General features: G+C 41.2%; 2 protein-coding genes across 5 annotated transcripts in view; one reads left to right on the top strand and one right to left on the bottom strand.

Annotated features, from left to right (window-relative positions):
* Positions 1 to 11,560, bottom strand: part of SENP1 (SUMO1/sentrin specific peptidase 1) — a 62,173-nt gene extending 50,613 nt beyond the window's left edge. The window contains exons 1-4 of one of the 3 annotated variants that reach the window (XM_011987652.1): positions 11,280 to 11,560; positions 6,573 to 6,620; positions 3,119 to 3,249; positions 1,466 to 1,550 (exon numbers count right to left, since the gene is read on the bottom strand). In XM_011987652.1, the coding sequence (XP_011843042.1) occupies positions 1,466 to 1,550; positions 3,119 to 3,249; positions 6,573 to 6,576 (220 nt within the window). In that variant the 5' untranslated portion in view covers positions 6,577 to 6,620; positions 11,280 to 11,560. Of the gene's footprint in view, positions 1 to 1,465; positions 1,551 to 3,118; positions 3,250 to 6,572; positions 6,621 to 10,653 lie in introns of all 3 variants that reach the window. The other 2 variants (XM_011987653.1, XM_011987651.1) reach the window with 2 other exon arrangements.
* The window catches only part of PFKM (phosphofructokinase, muscle), a 51,827-nt gene continuing 41,624 nt past the window's right edge, over positions 11,125 to 21,327 (top strand). Inside the window, exons 1-3 of one of the 2 annotated variants that reach the window (XM_011987655.1) lie at positions 11,125 to 11,389; positions 12,620 to 12,710; positions 13,352 to 13,474. In XM_011987655.1, coding sequence (XP_011843045.1) covers positions 12,629 to 12,710; positions 13,352 to 13,474 — 205 coding nt within the window. In that variant the 5' untranslated portion in view covers positions 11,125 to 11,389; positions 12,620 to 12,628. The remainder of the gene's footprint in view (positions 11,390 to 12,619; positions 12,711 to 13,351; positions 13,475 to 21,327) is intronic. The other variant, XM_011987654.1, reaches the window with a different exon arrangement.

Raw genomic sequence — 21,327 nt, 5'->3', positions numbered from 1 at the left:
TACCGATGATCTAATTTCATTAACCATTCAACCGTTCCTCCGTCATTAATACTGAGCTATCAAACCAGATTTCAGACTCTGTTCATCAAAAAGCCTTCTCAATAACAATGGTAGTAGAGTTACGTTTTGAGAAAATTGATTTTTCTATACAAATTATACACGTACTATGGAAGTCCAGTGTCCAGGGCAGATAAAGTATCACCCACCTAAATCACATTTAAATACAGTGTGAATCTAAAAAAGCATCATACTAACGTCTTTTTAGGGAGGAGATCTCACTGACAAAGAATCCTAAGGAAGCCAAATAACAAGAATAATTATTATCTGCATTCCGTATTTATCATCCCAATTTATCCTTATAAAAATTCAGCCAGGTACAGTGGCTCACACATGTAATCCCATCACTTTGGGAAGCAGAGCCAGGCGGATGACTTGAGGTCAAGAGTGCGAGACCAGCCTGGCCAACATGGTGAAACTCTGTCTCTATTAAAATTACAAAATTTAGCCAGGCGTGGTGGTGGTTGCCTGCAATCCCAGCTACTAGGGAGGTTAAGGCAGGAGAATTGTGTGAACCCAGGAGGCAGAGGTTGCAGTGAGCCGAGATCATACCACTGCACTTCAGCCTGGGCAACACAGGAAGACTCCGTGTCAAAAAAAAAAAAAAAAAAAAAAAAAAATTCCTCTTGAGGCAGTTTCAATGGTATAACTAGTATTCCTATATTGTGGTAAGGCAAGAAGACTGAAGCATGAGGAGTAAAAAGACCTGGGAAGACTACTGTAATCTTCCTGAGTCCTACTGCCAAGAGGCTAACCAACAAAACTCTTAGTTTCTCAAGGTAGAGGCAGAAGACCCTTGGAAGTCCAAACCCTAGTAAGAGGGCAGATGATAGATAAGTCAGGCAGGTCACAGGATAAGAATAGCCTAGAGAATGCTGACTTCTGTCATGGATCACAAGTTAAATAGGCAAGCCCTTGAATATGCAAGCATATGGCTGTGGCAGGTGCTAGACAGAAACACACAGTTAACATTTCCTGCCCTGAAAGAAGGACAAGCTCAGGAATAAATAAATTTTCAGGTTTCATGGTTTCAAGTAGAACAGAAATAAACTAGCTCTGTGATTTAAATTAATGCAAAACAAACACCCTTTTCACACATCACATACACATACCCCCCAAAAAAGTCAAAAACAAAGTTGTATTGCTTTTTACAATGGCATAATGGACAGTTAGATTAGATTCTCAAAACACTTTCCCACTAGAAAACTAGTATTTGGATGAGAAAAAATCAGTAAAGTATCATAGCAACCACATATACAGGAAAAGCCATTCAAATGATGTTCTAGTGAAGAAATTACCATCTTGTTTTTGACAATGTCTTTACTTTTGGAGATGATAAACATAAAAGATATGCTATAAAGAAATCCAAAAGGTATAAAGTCCCTTGACTCCAAGTAATGTGTCATACCTGAATAATAGCTTGGATTATAAGCTGCACTTCTTGTGGAACATGTAAAAGATCGGTCCAAATGTCCTTGCCTGGAAGATAAAATCTAAACAAAGCAGAACATTTTTCTTAAGTCACATTTTTTTTTTTTAGAAACAAAGTCTCACTCTTGTTGCCCAGGCTGGAGTGCACCAGCGTGATCTCTACTCACTGCAACCTCTGCCTCCTAAGTTCAAGTGATTCTCCTACCTCAGACTCCTGAGTAGCTGGGATTACAGCTGGGATTATGTGCCATCACACCTGGCTAATTTTTGTATTTTTAGTAGAGACAGGGTTTCACCATGTTGGCCAGGCTGGTCTTGAACTCCTGACCTGAGGTGATCCACCCACCTTGGCCTCCCAAAGTGCTGGGATTACAGGCGTGAGCCACCATGCCTGGCCATGTCATGTTTTTTAACAATAAAATAAAAGCATATATTAGGAAAAATAAATAATTAAACAAGACTATAAGCCGGGTGCAATGGCTCATGCCTATAATCTCAGCACTTTGCAAAGCCAAGGCAGAAGGATCACTTGAGCTCAGGAGTTCAAGACTAGCAATGGACAACATGGAGAGACCCCGTCTCTAAATAAATAAAGACTATAGCAGAACTAAGACTATTTCAGAACTCAATATAATTATATTTACATGTTATACATATTAGTACTACATACTAATAAGAAAGGAAAACACGTAGACAATCTAATGAAATAATTCAGGCTTCAAGAAGAAAAACAGGCAAAATGTCTGTTATAAAACTTAATTCAAAGAATGTTCACTAAAAGGTAAGTATGTATTTAGTACATCCTGTCTGAAAGCCAGTTATAACACATATTAAAAAGGCTGAGAAAAATCAATCTGGTTTTGGTTGTTTTGATAACTTTACAGAGATAGCTCTTAATCAGAGGTGGTGCTGTACCCTGGGTACATATCTGGAAATGTGTGGACATACATTAACTATTAAAATGATTATGGGGGGGGAAGTGTATGCTATAGGTATTTAGTGCCTAGGGCTCACGGATGCTAAATATCCTATTAGGAAAGATTCACACATCAAAGAATGATCTCATCCAAATTACTAATGGCTTTCCTATTGAAAAAGACTGCTTTATTAATAGTGCTCCCCACACTTTCATGTGCATATAAATCAAATGAAGATGTTTTTAAAATATAAATTCTGATTCAGTGATATGAGGTAAAGCCTGAGAGTCTGCATTTTTATCAGGCTCCCAAGTAATGTTGATGCTGTTGGTCCTGAACCAGACCTTGAAAACCAGGCACAGACATCTCAGAGCTGCTCTATATTTTCACATTTCTCCCCCATTTAATGCTCAGCAATTTTAAGCGCTACTTTAAAAGAACACCAATCTGCATATAAGTAATTTTAAAATTCAGAAAACAATGAGTTTTCTAAAAGGTACTGTTCTCAAAGAACTCATACATAGCCTATTTTGTCTTAACTTCCTTGTCTCAATTTTAATATATAGAGCAGAATTCCAAACACTAAAATTACTGATTCTAAAAAGTTTATATCCATGCTTGTATTTTTGAGTGTGGTATTTAAACTACATAAGATGAAAACGTATGAGGAGCCCAAATAATTAATTAATTAAAGGAAGAAAATTGCTCCTAACCTGCTGGTCAGAAAGTGAAAGCTGGTCCTCTGGAAAACCTGTTTGTGGCAGGAGGTGGGTTTTGAATAAGGAGTTGTGGTTCACTAAAGTCACTTCTCCAGCATCCATCCTCATCCTATCAGCAATATCATCTAGGGAGAGAGTCTGGATTAGTTCAAGTCACATAATTCTTCAATAATGTTTCCCCTATGAACCAATCTTTTCATCAAATAAAAACACTTCCCACCCAGGCATGGTGCCTCAAGCCTGTAATCCCAGCACTTAGAGAGGCTGAGGCAGGAGGATTTTTTGAGGCCAGAAGTTCAAGACCTATCTAGGCAACATAGCAAGACCCTGTCTCTCCAAAAAATTAAAAAATGAGCCAGCAGGCCAGGTGCAGTGGCTCACACCTGTAATCCCAGCACTTTGGGAGGTCGAGGCGGGTGGATCACGAGGTCAGGAGTTCGAGACCAGCCTGGCCAACATGGTGAAACCCCGTCTCTACTAAAAATACAAAAATCAGCCAGGCATGGTGGCGGGTACCTGCTACTCAGAAGGTGGAGGCAGGAGTATTGCTTGACCCTGGGAGGAAGAGGTTGCAGTGGGCCAAGATCGCGCCATTGCACTCCAGCTTGGGCAACAGCAGCAAAACTCCATCTCAAAAAAAATAAAAATAAAAAAAGTTAGCCAGCCAATGTGGCACATGTCTGTAGCCTCAACTACTTGGGAAGCTGAGGCAGGAGGATTGCCTTGAGCCCATGAGTTCAAATTTACAGCGAGCTATCATCACACCACTGTACTCCAGCCTGGGTGACAGAGAGAGACCCTGTGTCTAATAATAATAACAAAAAAAGACAAAAAAAGAACTTGAAGAACAACTCTGCAACAAAATAAAATGCCTCTTTAATAGCTAACTATAGGCAAAAATCTCATATTGTCATTGTCAACAGAGGTCCATGTACAGAAATTGGCTCATTGGTAGATGGCCTCAGTTAATTTCAAAACAATTCAAAACTTGTACACATATAAAAACAGCTTAAAGTTTTAAAAATAACAAGACCAGGCAAGGTGGCTCACACCTGTAATACTAGCACTTTGGGAGTCTGAGGCAGACGGATGGCTTAAGCCCAGGAGTTCGAGACCAGCCTGGGCAATATGGCAAAATCTCGTCTTTATTAAAAAACAAAACAAAACAAAACATTAGCCAGACGTGGTGGTGCATGCCTGTAGTCCCCACTACTCAGGAGGCTGAGCTGGGAGGATCCTCTGAGCGTGGGGAGGTCAAGGCTGCAGTGAACCATAACAGAGTCACTGCACTCCAGCCTGGGCGACACAGTGAGACCCCATCTCAGAAAACAGCAAAGAAAAACACAAACAAAAAACAAAAATGCTCCCAAAAGAAACTTTTTAAACATTTTAACTACAGAAAAAAATTTAAATGTAAAAGATTGGGGCAAAAAATTCACCATTCAGTAATAAACACTGTTAACACTGGTTCATTTCCTGTTTTAACACAAAAAAGTGTTTTAAGACATAATCCACCTGCCAGGTGTGGTGGCTCACACCTGTAATCCCAGCACTTTGGGAGGCTGACGTGGGTGGATCACTTACTTGAGGCCAGGAGTTTGAGAGCAGCCTGGCTAACATGGCAAAACCCCATCTCTACTAAAAATACACCAGGCATAGTGGTGATCCTAGCTACTTGGGAGGCTGAAGCATGAGAATCGCTTGAACCCGGGAGGCGGAGGATGGAGTGAGCCAAGATAACACCATTGCACTCCAGTTTAGGCAAGAGAGTGAGACTCTGTCACTAATAATAATAAGAATCATCATCATCATCATCATCATCATCTGCCTGAAATTTTTTAGAAGCATAATTTTATTCATATTGCTCTTAATAGGTATCAGCTCAATAACTATAACATTAGGGCAGAATTTTACTTTTGAACCATTTTTGATAACTTTATTACTACAGAAGAGCTAGAATAGAAGCAATAAAGGTAACAGAATTCAATGACTTACACTGGTATCAGCAATGAGAGAAAATGCAAACAAATGAACAGGGAAGGAGAAGGCAGACTAAGGAAAAGGAAAACACAGAATAGAGAGAAAGCTAATGTGAATCTAAAAGGAACATAGGGATGTTACAAAAATCTAAGTGTACAGATTTTTCAACTTATTTCTAAATTAGCTACTAGTCCTGATCTTATATTGATCGCCTTAACAGACATAAAGTACTATAAATGAAATAGTGAAAAATGTCCTAATCACAATTCTCAGTAACACTAGCTAAATGAAATAAAATATTTACATTAATCAAATTGTCATTTAGAAGTCAGTATAACATAGTACTAAGGAACAAGAACTCTCGGCTGGGCACGGTGGCTCACCCCTGTAATCTCAACACAGTGGGAGGCCAAGGCAGGCAGATCATGTGAGGTCAGGAGTTCAAGACCAGACTGGCCAACATGGTGAAATCCCATCTCTACTAAAATACAAAAATTAGCCGGATGTGGTGGCACACGCACAATTGTAATCCCAGCTACTTCGGAGGCTGAGACAGGGACTGCTTGAACCCAGGAGGCAGAGGTTGCAATGAGTTGAGATCATATCACTACACTCTAGCCTGGGTGACAGAGTGAGACTCCGTCTCAAAATAAAATAAAAAAAAGAACAAGAACTCTAGAAAACTCTAGAACCAGAGTGCCTAGGTTTAAATCCTGGCTCTGCCAGTTATAGCACATGACTCTAGGCAAGCTTCTTAACTTCTGTGTCTCAGTTTCCTCGTGATATAATAGGGATAATAACAGTCACCTACTTGGTAGGTGCTATTAGGTACCCTTGTAAGATGTTAGCAGTAAATGAACTAATATATTTTAAATACTTAGAACAGTGTCTAGTACACAGTAAATGTTTGCCAGGGTATATTTGGCTTTTTCAATATAATCAATGAGATAATACTCCTAAATGAGTACATAAACAATGTTCTAACCAAAAGATAATTATGTGGGCCGGGCGCGGTGGCTCATGCCTGTAATCCCAGCACTTTGGGAAGCCGAGGTGGGCAGATCACCTGAGGTCAGGAGTTTGAGACCAGCCTAGCCAACATGGCGAAACCCTGTCTCTATTAAAAACACGAAAATTAGCTGGACATGGTGGCACATGCCTGTAATCCCAGCTACTTGGAAGGCTGAGGTAGGAGAATTGCTTGAACCCAGGAGACACAAGCTGCAGTGAGCAGAGATGGTGCCACTGCACTCCAGCCTGGGTGACAGAGCAACACTACATTTCGAAAAATAATAATAATAATAATTATGTTTGGCATATAGTATTACATAATTAGGATTAAGATTTCTCTTAAAATTATTATTAAGCACAAAGATACAAATACTGAAAATGTTAGGAAAACCCATTCTTTCCCTCTAGCTTAACCAATGAGAGTAGCTAAAAGGATTCAACAACTAGTTAGTCTTACCCATTTCAAGTCTTTTCACATCACTGACTTTAGCAAAGACACAAAGTCCTATAAAAGAAGACACAAAACAGAAAAATTACATACTGAAACACCTACTTCACTTAATTTTAGAAGGTGCAGCCACTAGAAGTGACATTTGTTTGTGTTCTTAGTGGAGAAAAATCTAAGGTGGTAAAGAGTTGACTTGATGGGAAAAGGGTAAAAACTAAAACTAGCTTGAGGTGCTTCCAAACATTTCTGCAACCTGTGCTACATTAAACAGCAATTACAGACTACCCACAGAATCACAGAATATTAAAGCAAGAAGCAAGCTGGGAGCGCCAACCCTTAAGAGACTGAGTGCTTTGCATAAAGTCATAACGTCAGCAACTACACCAAAATTATAACCTAGAAATTCTTCCCAACTCATTGTTCTATTACCTCATGCTAAATCACTTCACAAACAAGTGACAGACTTTGTGATGGTCCTATTAAGACTTTTCTTCCATCTCTTACTCAGCGGCCTGATACTCTAACGACAATCAAGGACTACTCTGGAGGAGTACAAAGTACTTCCCCCAACATCATCAATCAAACTGCTACAAACCAAAGCCCCTTTGCGTATATAAAAATTACTGTCTCCTCTGATATATCCACTTTTTCCACAAAATAAAGATGTTAAAAACCAAACTGCTGGCCGGGTGCGGTGGCTCACGCCTGTAATCCCAGCACTTTGGGAGGCCGAGGAGGGCAGATACCTTGAGGTCAGGAGTTGGAGGCCAGCCTGGCCAACATGGTGAAAACCCATCTCTACTAAAAATACAACAATTAGCCAGGTGTGGTGGTGCGTGCCTATAGTCCCAGCTACTCGGGAGGCTGAGACAGGAGAATTGCTTGAACCCAGCAAGCAGAGGTTGCAGTAAGCCAAGATCACGCCACTGCAACAGAGCAAGGCTCTGTCTCAAAAAAAAAAAAAAAAAAAAAAAAAAAACCACAACCAAACTGCTTGGAACTAGGTTAATAAACATATCCTCGGCACATACGGTCTTGGCAGATTTCCAAGAGGAGGAGGCTACTAGGGATGGTAATAGTCACACCTATATATATTTATAATCTTATAACCATATTTTTTAAAATATTAAGCACTTCATCAACCACATAGCAATACTAGGGCTTCAATGTATTCATGAGGCTGGATGATGATAATAGGCATTCTTTGTGGTCACAATAATGAAAGTCACACAAAGGCTGGCTACTTAAAGTTTTCTTGGCATATGCGATCACGCCACTGCCCTCCAGCCTGGGCGACACAGCGAGACTCCGTCTCAAAAAAAAAAAAAAAAAAGTTTTCTTGGCAGAGCTATAGACTAAGCAGAGTAATTATCTGATTACCTAGTATTGCCAGGAAGGATCCCTAAAGAATTTAAGCCTTAGATTTAGGCTTCAAATGTATTTCCAAATGCTCAACTTAAAAGACTTCTTTATCTAAAAATTCTTCAGGTTATTTTTTCCCCTTCTTTCTTCTTTAATAGAGTAGACTCCCTTTGGTTCCAGGTTAAGGGGGAAAAAATCTTATCAACCAATACATTAGCAACACTTTTTTGACATTTTAAAGTTGCTTCATAATTGTCATTACTAGCCTTTTTAAAATTATTATTAAGAATGCCAACTTAAAAGCTTGGTGCCCAAAAGAATAATCCCACGTTAATTTCCTTGCATTTTGTTGAGATAGATGTGAAGAGAAAAGGAAGCTAGAAATTCAAAGAATTTTACCGATCATATCCAGAGAGGTTAAATGACTTGCCTGAAATCACACAGATAGGGCAAAAAAAGGACAAGAATCCATGTATCCTGACTCCAGGGCAAAGGCACATTTCAAACATCATACAACTTCAAATCCTTTAACACAACCTCAAAGATTCATACACACTGGCAATTTAAAAGTAATCCCTCACTAACCCTGGGGAATCCACACTGATTTATAATTTTAAATAATTAAAACCCCACATTTATATTTTAATACAAATATATCCAGCTTCTTCAGTGTGCTTACGGTACATTCTTTTAGCCACTTGCAGTTACATTGGGAGAAGGAATATTTCACCCCAAGATTCTCCATGAAAATGCTGGATCTGGAACCTTGATGCCACCAAATTCATGCAACTGTAAAAATGTTTTCTTTTTTAAGAAATGATTCTAATAATTCATTTCCTAGTATACACTGGTCATGTAATTTACTGAAAGAACATAAACCATTACAAATATTCAGATGAAGTCAGGTTAGTAGCGGAACACAAGGTAATGGGAAATCTGAAAGAACAAAAAAGATCACAGTCTTCACAACTGTGGTGAAACATTTATAACCTTACACATACGCAAAGAGGGGATTATAAAAGACAATGTTTAGTGCTGTAAGGAAGTCACTAGAAAATATATATTGAGGCCGGGCGTGGTGGCTCACGTCTGTAATCCCAACACTTTGGGAGGCTGAGGAGGGCGGATCATGAGTTCAGCAGTTCGAGATGGGCCTGGCCAACATATTGAAACCCTGTCTCTACCAAAAATACAAAAATTAGCCAGGTGTGGTGGCAGGTGCCTATAATCCCAGCTACTCAGGAGGCTGAGGCAGGAGAATCGCTTGGGAGGCAGAGGTTGCAGTGAGCCGAGATCACGCCATTGCACTCCAGCCTGGGTGACAGAGCAAGACTCTGTCTAAAAAAAAAAAAAAAAACTATATCTATATCTGTATCTCTATGTCTCTCTCTCTCTATATATATATTTAGATCTATATATATCTATATAGGCCTTCTTTCTGGTCACAATAATGAAAGTCACACAAAGGAAGGCTGCTTAAAGTTTTCTTGGCATACGAGATCACGCCACTGCCCTCCAGCCTGGGCGACAGCGCGAGACTACATCTCAAAATATATAGATAGATAGATATAATTTCACCTATATATATCTATATACAGACATAGAGAGAGAGAAAGAGAGAGAGAGAGAGAGAAACACGCAATGTTAGCTTTATCCAGGACCAAGATGTGGTTAGAACAATTTATAAGAAGGGTGTGAAAGCAATCACGTGAAATCGCCCTTTTCCAAGTTCTGAAAAACAATTATGTGTACAATAGTGTGTATTATATCGTCATGTGTTTGAGGTTTCTTCCCCTCTATTTTTACATGTAATCTCTCCCAATCAGACTCTAACACCTTAAACACCTTAATACTCTAACGCCGTAAACCCTAAGTATTCAAATTCTTTCATACACATTCATTTACCGGGCACCAACTATGTGCATTAAGAAAGGGTCCCTGCCACTGGGCAGCTCACTGTCTAGTAGGGAAAGCCAGATCCATAAACAGGTACAGCAAGACAGTAGAGGTGGTACAACTGATAGAAGATGTAGAAGTTGGGAAGAAAAGGACAGAGTTCCAAAGCAATAGTCAAAAACTGCATTCCCTTAGGCAGAAGTAGTAGAACCTGTTTTTGTATCCATCCACTCCCTCTAGACAACTCATTAGATGAGTGATATGAAGACCATCTTTGCAGTTGGGATAATTAATTGAAGTCAGTTAAAAATGAAAAAGTCTTCCTAAAAGGGACTAGAGAGGAAAAATAAAGGGTGGTTGGGCGGGGGGAGATGTAAACTGGAAGTAAGTTAAGGGATCATGCTTAAAGAGATGCTTAAAGTTGCATTGTAACTGTAATTTCAAAGTCAGGGTAATCTGTATTTCAACATGAGTCCTTAACACAAATTATTTTTATGAAGAATAAAGATTTAGAAGATGATGTGATCTAATACATCCAGAATAACCAGTTACAACAAAGACCGTCAGTCAAATAGTTGGTAGTAGATAAAAAGCTTTATATGAATATTACAAGAATCACCACCACTCCAAATATACTAAGTGTACCAAATATGAAGTAAAATGACTTTAACAAGGCTGACTTGAAAGTGATAAAGGAGCAAGTTATTGCCAACCAGATAGTGGAAACACTGCACAGGCACCGATAAACAGAAATCACCAAGCTCAAGGAAAGAGAAACGATCCAGAGATCACGTTAGGGTACACCAAGAAAGAGACGGTTCAAGGGAATTACCAGGAGGCGATGAGCCAGGTAAGCAAATTGTGGTAGTTAAGGGGATTTTCATAACCTGAGCAGGAGGGTCCAGACGTTTCTTTCTGGTGGTGGCACTAGCGATATCACATCTCAGGGAGATACCACAGAGTAAGAGAGTTGGAGAAATGTTTACGTGAGACGCAGAAGTAGTCGAGAAATATCACTGGGGTCTCAAGGAAGGCGGGAGATGAAGCCGGTACCACAGAAAGCCAAGCTTCCCGTTGAAAACAGCTCTCCCTAGAGAAGACCCTGCTCTGGCGGGAAAGCCCCGGAATCGCAACCGGCCTTTTCCCAAGTACCGCTGGGCGCTGGGATGGGGCCTGCTGTAACGGCAGGGAGACGGCCTCTCCGCGGCCCAGGAGACAGAGACCAGAAGGAACGGCCTCAGGTAGCCTAACGGCCACCGGCGGCCACAGCGCGGCCACCGGACAGCAGGGGGGAGGGGAGGTGGTCCCAGGGGGCGGGGCAGAGGAAAAGGCGCCGGCCCCACCGTGCTCCCCGCTTCCGCCCAGTCCAGCCCGGGCCGGCGCACCGGGTCCGACACAGTCTCCTGGACCAGGCTCCCTCCATCCTCACCCCTCCCCCAGCTTCCCGCCGCCACTCACCGAACCGGAACCGGCTGCCATGCGAAGGGGTTTCCGGCCGGGCGCGGAACGCAAAACCCGGGAACCGCCGCGAACCGGAACCGCCTTCACAGCACCGGAAGAGCCGCTAGGTGGCTGCAGAGGAGGGGGCTGGGGCAGGAGGTCAAAGAACAGAGTTAAGGACCAGTGGGACGCCTGCGCGGTGTGCCGAGGCCCGAGAAGCCAAGGGAGCGTTTAAGACTTGTTGTAATTTCTCAGTACCTTTTTCAGTCTGGGCGTTTTCGCTTTCTCGTACTCGGAATACTGTTAGTGTGCCCTTCGTCCTATGCTTTTCTGTGTTCCCTCAGCTCCCTTACTCGCCGCCTTCTGGTTCCGCACGGCGAGTTTTGCTTGGGTTCCAGTTTCCATGGCAGCTTTTCGCTGTGGCCGTAAATCTGCGGAAACCTGTGGCTTCCCCCGACAGATGGGGACCTGAGATCTAAATCGATCTCAGGCTATCTCGTGTTTTATTGAGAATCACAGAACGTTAGTGCTCGTAGAGGTTATTGAAGATATTTTAGTTTTACCAGGATCAGAGAAGTGAAGGGATTTCCCAAGGGTTTTAAGTGCACGGCCCATCTAAGACTAGGAAACAAGTTTCTTAACTTGCAGTCCTATACTCTGCACCACCTCATGCTTGATTGACCATTCAGCAAACAAAAAAAAAAAAAAAGAAGAAGAAGAAAGCATCTTGAGGATGGATTAGGCTAGACGCTGGCAAGATGTAGAAACTTCGAGAACTCTGGAGGAATTTGAAAGACAGGCAGAGCTGTGAGGAAAGCTTTTGGGAGCCCACTAGAGATCTGGTTTTCTGGGTAGAGATAGAGAAGGACCCAGGAATCACCTCTGACCTCTGAAGGGCTTTGTTGTTCCTGGGACACATTGATTAACCTGGAATCTGACATACTTTTTAAAATAAAATAATGGGAAGAAATATGTTTGTTCATCCAGGCTGTTTGTCAAGCACTTCAGCTTGGCAGGCCTCTGGACCCAGGCCCTGTAGAAGTCTTAGAGAAATGCCCCCTTAGTAGGTCCTTTACACTCAGATCACAGCCACAGGCACAGTCTGAGCTCAGACTTGAAGAAGGGTAGTTTGTGGAGGCCCCCAGCCTTTCTGATACTCTCAGAAGCTTACTGAGTTCAGGGGATCCTGCCCTGTCAAATACATCAAAGTAGATTATTTGTGTTGCCTCATATGCTGATACTTTTATATTGTCAAGTCCTAAGGCCTAGTATTAGTGAGCATAGCTGGTCTATGTCAGTCATTGACATCTTATTCCAGAGCTCTGTTCGTTTGGATTAAACTCTGTCTCTATTTCTAGGAGGGAGCCATGCATAAAGACGAGTTTCATCTGAAATTTTTCATGTGTGTGATTCAATCTCGCCAGTTAGTCAGGACTCCTCAGAGAACAGGTACCATTGTCTCCTGATCATACTCCAGTGACAGAGAATGAGTTCTCTCACAAGAAGTCTCAATACAGGATGTGAAGCTTTCTAGTATAAATACGGATTTTAGGGGTCAACTGACTAGTTTATCACATTCTCACTTTGATAAAATATTGATCACTGAGTCATGTATTTTCCAGGTAAGATTTTTGACCTGGTTTGTTGTGATAGTCACCAGGCAGATAAGGAGGACTTGAGAGTTGAGGGGGGAACAAAATTTACCCCATGAGTTGTTCATTGATTTCTGTGTTGTTATGTGAATTACTTTGACCAGTCTGGGCTCATCTGTGGGAATCTTTATTGTCATTATAACTGACACTCCAAAACTATCAAGTAAATCAAGCCTTAAGGAAAAATGGCCTTCTCATCCACCCCACCTCAAAGTATCTAGTTATATGTTCTGCTTTTCCCCCATGTATGTCAAGGAAATGGAATCTTTTTGAGGTAAGAGAGTTGTTGAGAACAGTCATCGCTTCTCTAATTTTTCACTGGATTTTTGGAAAGAAAGCCCTGAACAGCTCAGAGTCATAGGAAAAATGAAAGGGAGTAAGAAACACTCCCTTCCCTGAATCCCACCTTGAGGGTGACCTAAAACTATTGTTTCTCAGCTGGGGAAGCTTCTACTTCCAGCATGCTCATACCAAAGCCACCAACAAAGACAGACACCTTGAAGAGTCTAGATACTTTGGATGATCCAGACACCGTGAGAAGCATACCCGTTTTCAAAACTGGTGAGGCATGTGGGTAAACAGCAAGAAATGTGCAAAGGAATATGGGAAAGTGAAAGTTGTATGCATAGTGTTATAAATCAGGGTAGAGCTACTGAAGTAAAGCTGAAATACAAGACCCAAGGGGGAAAGTCTGTGTGTGTGTGAAACAGAGAGAGAGAGAGAAAGAGAAAGAGGGATGGGGAGGGAAAGGAAAAAGGGAGAGAGTGGGGGATGGATCATCTGGGAAACTGTAGGGAAATGGACATTTCTCTCTATGAAGAATAACTTAATTTGGTCAATATTAAATCAGTTGGCTCATAACTGTAAACTACTAATCTGGTTTTTCCTATTGTCAGCATCCTTGATATATAAATATGTGAAACTAAAAAAATCAACTAAAAGAGTTACTATTTTACAAAATGATTCCAAATATTGTAAAAAATTTTCATCTTAGGAAACCGTTTAATAATAGATTTCTCATGTATGTTTTAAATAATGTTCAATTCACAAGCAATTTATACGAAGCTTCAGAAACACATCTGTATGTTTCGTCTCAACTTAATTACATCTATATTGGAGTCAATTCACTGCAAATCTTTATCAAGTTCCCACTATTTGCCCAATAATATACTAGAAATGATAGGTTATAAAACACATGTATAAGACATATCCTTGCCATTGCCCCAGTACCTTACAGTTTGGAAATACCTTAGCGATTATTTAGCTCAACTCTCTTATATTTTCAGAAGGAACTCAGGACTAAAAGGTTTTCCTCGTAAAGTTAATAATTTCATTAAAGTAACAACTCCTAGCACTTATGAAATATATATCAGTATTTAGCCATATTTTTGAGCACTCACATTTGAAATCATTGGACTAGACTCTCTAGGAAATGAGAAAATGAACTAGACACTTTCCCTGTTTCCTACGATCTTATGATTAAAGAGGGGAGATAATATGGAACAATGTGTAAGTTAAGAACTTAATAACTTTGGTTCAAAATGTTGAATTGGTTCAAAATAAGAAGTCATAGATATATAGAGAAGGGAAGAACCAGCTGACTGCTCAGAGCCAGCTTTTCTTTTCCTTCCTTCCTCCCTTCCTTCCTTCCTTCCTTTTTCTTTTCTTTCCTTTTTTCTTTTCTTTTTTTCTTTTCTTCCTTTTGCAACTGTTTGTGGTCTACATCCCTTTAATCAGACTTCCTTTGCCCCTGCATAGAAAGCAGCAAGAAATAAACCCAGCTGATAGCTTTTTCCTATTGTTTATTGACTTTGTACAGATTATTTCTTATTTGCCCTCATCTTTCCTGCTTTTTTGATTCTCCTTTTCCCTGATGTACCTAATACTCACCTCAGACTCCCTTTGCTCTGATGACTCATTTGGACCTGCTTCTGTGGTTTGAACTCAGCATTGTCTCATGGACAAAATTCTGATGTTCAACTTCTGCCTTTAAACCCTGGGGTCTGTGCCGCTCAGGTAAGTGGCCACTCTTAACCCTTTCAGCTTTCCTACTGGAGAAAGGAGATCCAGTATTTTCCCAGCACCAATAAGGTCTCCATTCCTACTCTTCTGCCTGCCTCCCTGCTTCCTTCCTCATCCTTTCCTCTTCCCTTCCTTCCTCCCTCCTACTCTTCCTCCTTCTTTGACTTCCTTCCAAGAGAATTTGTTGAGCACATACTATGTCAGGTACTGTACTTGGCACTGGGAATAAAGTAGTAAACAAAACAGGTACGTTGTCTGCTCTCATGAAGTTTATAGTCTTATGGGACTAAGACAGTAATTACACAATCACACACATGGTTATATAACTAGAATGGTGCTAGTGCAATGAAAGAAAATAATACCATGTAATCAGAGGATAAAACGGGATGTAATATGGCCTGAGAAGTCAGAAAAATGTTTCTCAGGAAGGCCTGAGGGATGAGTATGCATTAGCTAGGTAAAGAGAGAAGAGCTTTCCAGAAAAGGGGACAATAGACTGTGAAATGGGAAAGAGTAGAATGGGCCAATGCGACCTGATGATGGGAGGAATAGCGGGAGAGTGAACTGTACAGATGGTGTAAGAGCCAGACTGTGCAGTGCCTTCTAGGTCTTGTTGACACTTCTGAGCTCTGGGAAATCACTGAAGAATGATAGGATCATGTTGCCTTTTAAAACATGTTTCTGGCTCCTGGGTGGGGGATGGATTGGAGAGGTACAAGGGTAGTTATCTGCTCTGATGAGATGAATGCCACTGCCTTGCTCCATTTCTTACCTCTAGGCAATGCATCACTCTAGGGCACCAGTGAAATGGTGAGGAACTCATGTCATCAAACAGCAGAGATGAGCACAGAGCTACTGGTACCCAAACATAAAAAAACCCTGGCCTGATGTCTTTCTGCTTCTGCCAGCCCAAGAAATTCACAGGGACTCCTCCCTCCAGGGTGTTCTGCTCCTTGTTCTAAGTGCAGTTGTACATGGAGATTCTGTGCTGTAGTCCTTAAGAAAAATGGAATATATTTCTTTCTTGTCTCATACCTGGCAGGGAAGCAGCTGTTGTTTTTTCCAACATCTTGCCTATCAGTATAAGTAGCTCTGCCTGTACTATAATGAGGCAGGCTGTGTGTGTGTGTGGCCCATAGAGGATCAGCTCCTGACATAAGAAAGCCACTTGATCCTGCACTGGGGCGTAGCAAGGGTGTGAGTCACCTAGGCTGTACCCTTTACCCCTATGTCCTGACCCCTAGGCTTTGTAAAGAAAGGTAGTTAGCATTTCAAGATAGGTAAGATAGGTAAGAGTGTGGGACAACTACCTCCAGGACAAAAGCTCAGGGGTAGCAGGCACCTTTGTGGTACAGGCTCTGATCCAGCAGATCCAGCTGCCGACTAGACATAAAGCCTCTCCTGTATCTAAAGACTTCGATGATGGGCAACCTGCCTAGGTAACTAGTGACTCTCAAGACTACTTTTAGTGACCTGAAAATGGGGAAGCATTCCAAAGGAGTGGTGCTTCACCCATTTGCTTCTTGTGTCACAGCTTCTCCCTGGAAGATAAGACCTTACTATCATATTCTTCACTTCATCTAGGCCATCTATCATCAGCATTGCCCATGCCCCCTGCTGCCCTTCTGATTCTCTGTACCTGGGTATTCTGTACACTCACACCTAGGTGAATTATGCAGACAAGGATGCAGTTACCCCAGCGTTGTGAGTGCAACTGAAATGTACAGATTACAATTGCTGTCCATGATCCAAGTTCCCTTCAAGCAGGTGTATTTGCTTTCTGCATCAGAGGCAAGATTCTCTCTATATATGCTATGTTGTAGCAATCCAAGAAGCTGGACCTTTGCTGAAGGAAAATCAATGGGAGTTCTGCCTCTATCAAGATTGCCTTAATCTCAACATAGTCACCATTTGTCATTGACCTCCTGACCCCAGACTTCCAGAATCAGTTCCACAGAACTTGAGTCTTCTCCTGGAGCTAAAATTTTCAGGGCTCTTACATTGCCAACTGAATTGGGAAAGTCATTGAGTGGGAAATACCACCTTACGAATGCTCTTTTCAGTCAAGTATGCAAGGATATCAATAGATCTATGGAACACTTCTTTCATCTTCCATCATTTTGTATATATACACTTGGACCGCCCTTCTCTGGGTGGTTCCATGTTAAACTACCTCTCAGTTATCCAGGGACGTGTATTTACGGGCCTAGAGGTATATTCCATGGACTATGTACTTGCTAAACAGCTAAGGCTTCCACATTGTGTTTGATTAGGGGTTAGCAGATCTGAAGAGGAAGAATCCCAGGATTGTGTTATACAATAATTATTTGTCGTCTCTGCTCTGATATCCCCAAAAGCTTACTTTTTTAAGGAAAGAAAAAGTTTATCTGGCTTAAGATTGAGGGTACATTCCTCTGCTGAAGTTTGTTTACCTCTGTCATAATCAAATCTTGAAAGTGGTAGCTTTAGTTTATAATGGGAATCATCTTGTCTCCTGTGACCTCTTCCCTGAACTGTCTCTCTCAGTAAGTTGATTGTAGTTGGTGTAAGTGACCCCACAAGAGCCATCCAGACCTTTGAGGCTGACAGATTCATTCTTCAAGTGATGGTGTTCTTGGACCTCCACAGCTTAGAACAATTCTTATCAAACTTTGACTTGTGTCAGACTCACCCTGATAGCTTGTTAAAACACATTGCTGTGTACCACCCCCAGAGTTTCTGATTCAGTAGATCCCAAGTAGGGCCCAATAATGTGCATTTCTAACCAGTTCCCAGATGATACTGATTCCACTAGTGTCAACTGAGAACCATTGTCTTAAACCAACTAGGGTACCTGAAGAAACTCAGCCTGTCCCTGCTAGGTGAGGTGGAATAGCCAAACAAGTGCCCTGTGTCAGGAACCTCAATATTAGTGACTTGTGGAGTCTGCTTTGTCTCCAGGAATCATCCTATCCCAGCTAGAGCTAAAGATGACTCTCCAGACAATGGTTTCATGCCTGTGCCCAGGGTCTCTCATCATGGAGCCACATTCTAGTGGGGAAAAGCAGATAACAAGCAGTATATTCGTCAGGTAATGACTAGATAAGCTCCATGGGTTGTGTAGTGGTGAGAGGGCCAGATATATAATTGTTTCAACCCAGAGAGAGACCCATACCTAATTGCTGCAAGTGTTTCACAACATCAACCTGCCGAATCATTATTGCCCATATGTAATTCTGATTCCGGTCCAAAGGAATCTTAGTGGTTCTTAACTTTTCCCTGTCTCAGATCTCTGCCTTTGCTATTGTCTCTATTTGAAAGCTGTTCCCCTATATCGTACTTAGCATGGTTTTCTCCCTTGTTTATTTAGACCTCTTTTTAAATATCATCTCCTCAGCGAGGTTTTTCTAGTTCACCCTACTTAAATAGCATGCATGTCACTCTCCTTCTCTGCCCTGCTTTATTTTTCCTCATAGCATTTATCACCACTTGACTAATTTGTTTATTATATGCTTTGCTCACTAGCATGTAAGCTCCATGAAGACAGAGGTATTTGTTTTGTTTCATTTTGTTTTTCCAATTCGGGATCCCCTTGAGCCTAGAACAGTGCCTAACATGTACTAGGTTTACAGTATTTGTTGAATGGATACATGAAACCTGATATATGCTGTTTGCTTTTCTCTTAGGTTAGAGTCACACCTGCGTGACTGCCATACCTACTTCTCATTCCCAAATGTCCTGGTACACTATCAGTAGCAGCATCTTCTTCATTTTTTCATCACAGTGGTCTTAATATAGATCTGTACTCATTTAATAGCCATGATACTATCCTCATGGTGGTGAATGTATTTATGTATATGGCATACAGTATCCTCTTACTGCCCCCCACCCCGTGTCAGCCCCTGGTAATCATTGTCAAAGAGATCTTCTATCTACATGAACTACTCAACTGCCTGGCAGTAATGTTTGGTTTTATCCTGGTTTGGAAGGCATTGCCCAAAGCTCTGTATGTCTTCATTTACCTATCCATGACATACAGGGTTAATGGCCAGACAGGGCATATGTATTAGGTATTTTAGAATACCACTGCAGCTCTACTCAAGGGTACTACCTAACTAGCTGCTGGAGAATTTTCTTTTTCTTGCTTTCTTTCTTTTTCTTTTCTTTTCTTTTCTTTCTTTCTTTCTTTTTTTTTTTTTTGAGAGGGAGTCTTGCTCTGTCACCCAGACTGGAGTGTGCAGTGGCACCGTCTCAGCTCACTGCAACCTCCGCCTCTGGGACTCAAGCAATTCTCCTGCCTCAGCCTCCTGGGTAGCTGGGACTACAGGCGCGTGCCACTACACCCGGCTAATTTTTTGTATTTTTAGTAGAGACGGGGTTTCACCGTATTAGCCAGGATGGTCTCAATTTCTTGACCTCATGATCCGCCCACCTCGGTCTCCTAAAGTGCTGGGATTACAGGCGTGAGCCACCGCACCCAGCTGAGAATTTTCTTTAAACATCTCATACTTATCTCCCCCAGAATTCCTTCTTTCATAATAATTATAATTTTTGACCCTACTATGTGCCTGGACTTCACTAACACGCCAATGGCTGGCTGATACTTGGAGAGCTCTAAGAAGCTTGAGGACCTTCTTAATGTCTTCCTTTGCACTGAGGATCAGCATAAAGCAATTGCTGAAAGGCATATTCTTTATGCTGATCCTCATACGAGATTATCATTTGGCTCTCCTCTGTCCACATCAGCTTTATCTCAAATGCTGAAAATAGGAAAACCACCAGCAGATAATTGAAGGTAGAGGGAATGATGGGCTTTAATCTCATGGTCTTCTGGCTCCAACTGACCTCCCTCTTAAGCATTCAATCCTTTTTTTTTTTCTTTCGCTTCCTCCCAGGTCCAGCTACCCTAAATTCTGAATTGTAGCTACCAGCCTCAGCAGCTGAAGAAAGCTGGGTGTATTCTAGACAAAGTTCTAGATTTCCAGCAGTATCATGGCGAATTCCTATAGTTTAATCATTGGAATAGACATAAGCCCTCTTGAGAGGCCTATCGGAGGGCCCCAGGTTGTTTTCCAGCACAAACCCAGGACATTTCAGCTTTCTACTCTGGAGGAAGGGTCCAAGGTGTTATTTTCCAGCCCCCTTATACCATAATAGCAATGAAAATAATCTTGGAATGAGTGAAAATCTAGCTACTGGCTTAGTTTGGTTGCCTCAAGAGTTTGTTGGTGCCATCTCTTATTTGACTATGTAACTTGCTTCTTTGCTCTTGTTGTCCATGGTCCTCTAACATTGCTGAGCTGTGCACTTTACTCCCAACACTTTCCGTAGTCACCCTAGCTTGTATGATAATGCTTAGAGCTCTTCCTCAGCCCACTCTTCCTTAGTCACCGCACTGTGTTCATCTGTAGGCTTCATGCACCAACACTCTGTCCTAATGTATGCTTCTCAGCCTCACTCCCACCCCTTGGAATGTCAATTGGACAGATACCATATTTTCTAGAACTGCTTAGATCTCAGACATTTTCTTCCAACATCTATCCACCATAGAATTATGAATCCAATTTTTATTAATAAGGCAAGTCAACAATAGCTAGCTAAAGTGTTGAGTCCAATTTGTTAAAGTTCTTGGGAAGCTATATTTGAAATTTAAAAGTTGTTTGATGGATAGAATATTAGGAAAAAAGGGAAATGCATGGTCTTGGAGTTTAGGATTAAAGGAAAGAAAATCCATTTTTAAGGAACTATTCCTGTTTCATCATATCATTCATCTCTAATGCTGGAAAACATATCCACTGGTATCTTCCCTGTAAACAGTACTGAGTAAACCCTGACAAATTCCCACTATCCAGGTACCACTTATTTTTACTCCTTCTGCTTTAATATATTCATGTCATTAAAATATGATACATTATTAATGTTAATGGGGTTATTGATTTTTTTTCAATTATATTCCACGTCCAATGACATGTAAACTTCCTAGGAACATTTGATAATCCCTCTAGATTATAAATTCCCTGGGAGCTTATTATATAGCTTAGTAGCTGGCACAGTGGCTGGCACATGAGTCCTCAATAAGTATTTGTTAAATGTATGAATGAATTAATAACAAATAGGAGTTTCTCAAGATTCTTGTCAGGGAGAAATTTACAGCCATTTCTTAATACGAAGTGTTTCTTCCATCAGCTACTCTATTTTGTGTTGGTTTTTACTAGTTTAACTCAACAACATCTTCAGTTTGTGGATTGCCTTGAGATGACCATAGGCAAGACGTAAGTGCTTCTGAGAAAATTCTCCTTCTCTAGGACCCCAACCCCTAACTTCCCTGAATGTTGCCTAGGTGTCCTTTGAGATGATGATTTCTTTCTTTTTTTTTTTTTTAATTTTGTGTGTGTGTGTGTGTGTGTGTGTGT

This window comes from Mandrillus leucophaeus, unplaced genomic scaffold, assembly GCF_000951045.1.
Source record: "Mandrillus leucophaeus isolate KB7577 unplaced genomic scaffold, Mleu.le_1.0 Scaffold313, whole genome shotgun sequence".
Classification (NCBI taxonomy): domain Eukaryota; kingdom Metazoa; phylum Chordata; class Mammalia; order Primates; family Cercopithecidae; genus Mandrillus; species Mandrillus leucophaeus.
Note: the sequence above shows the minus strand (reverse complement) of the source record. Positions and strands in the feature narration are given on the sequence as shown.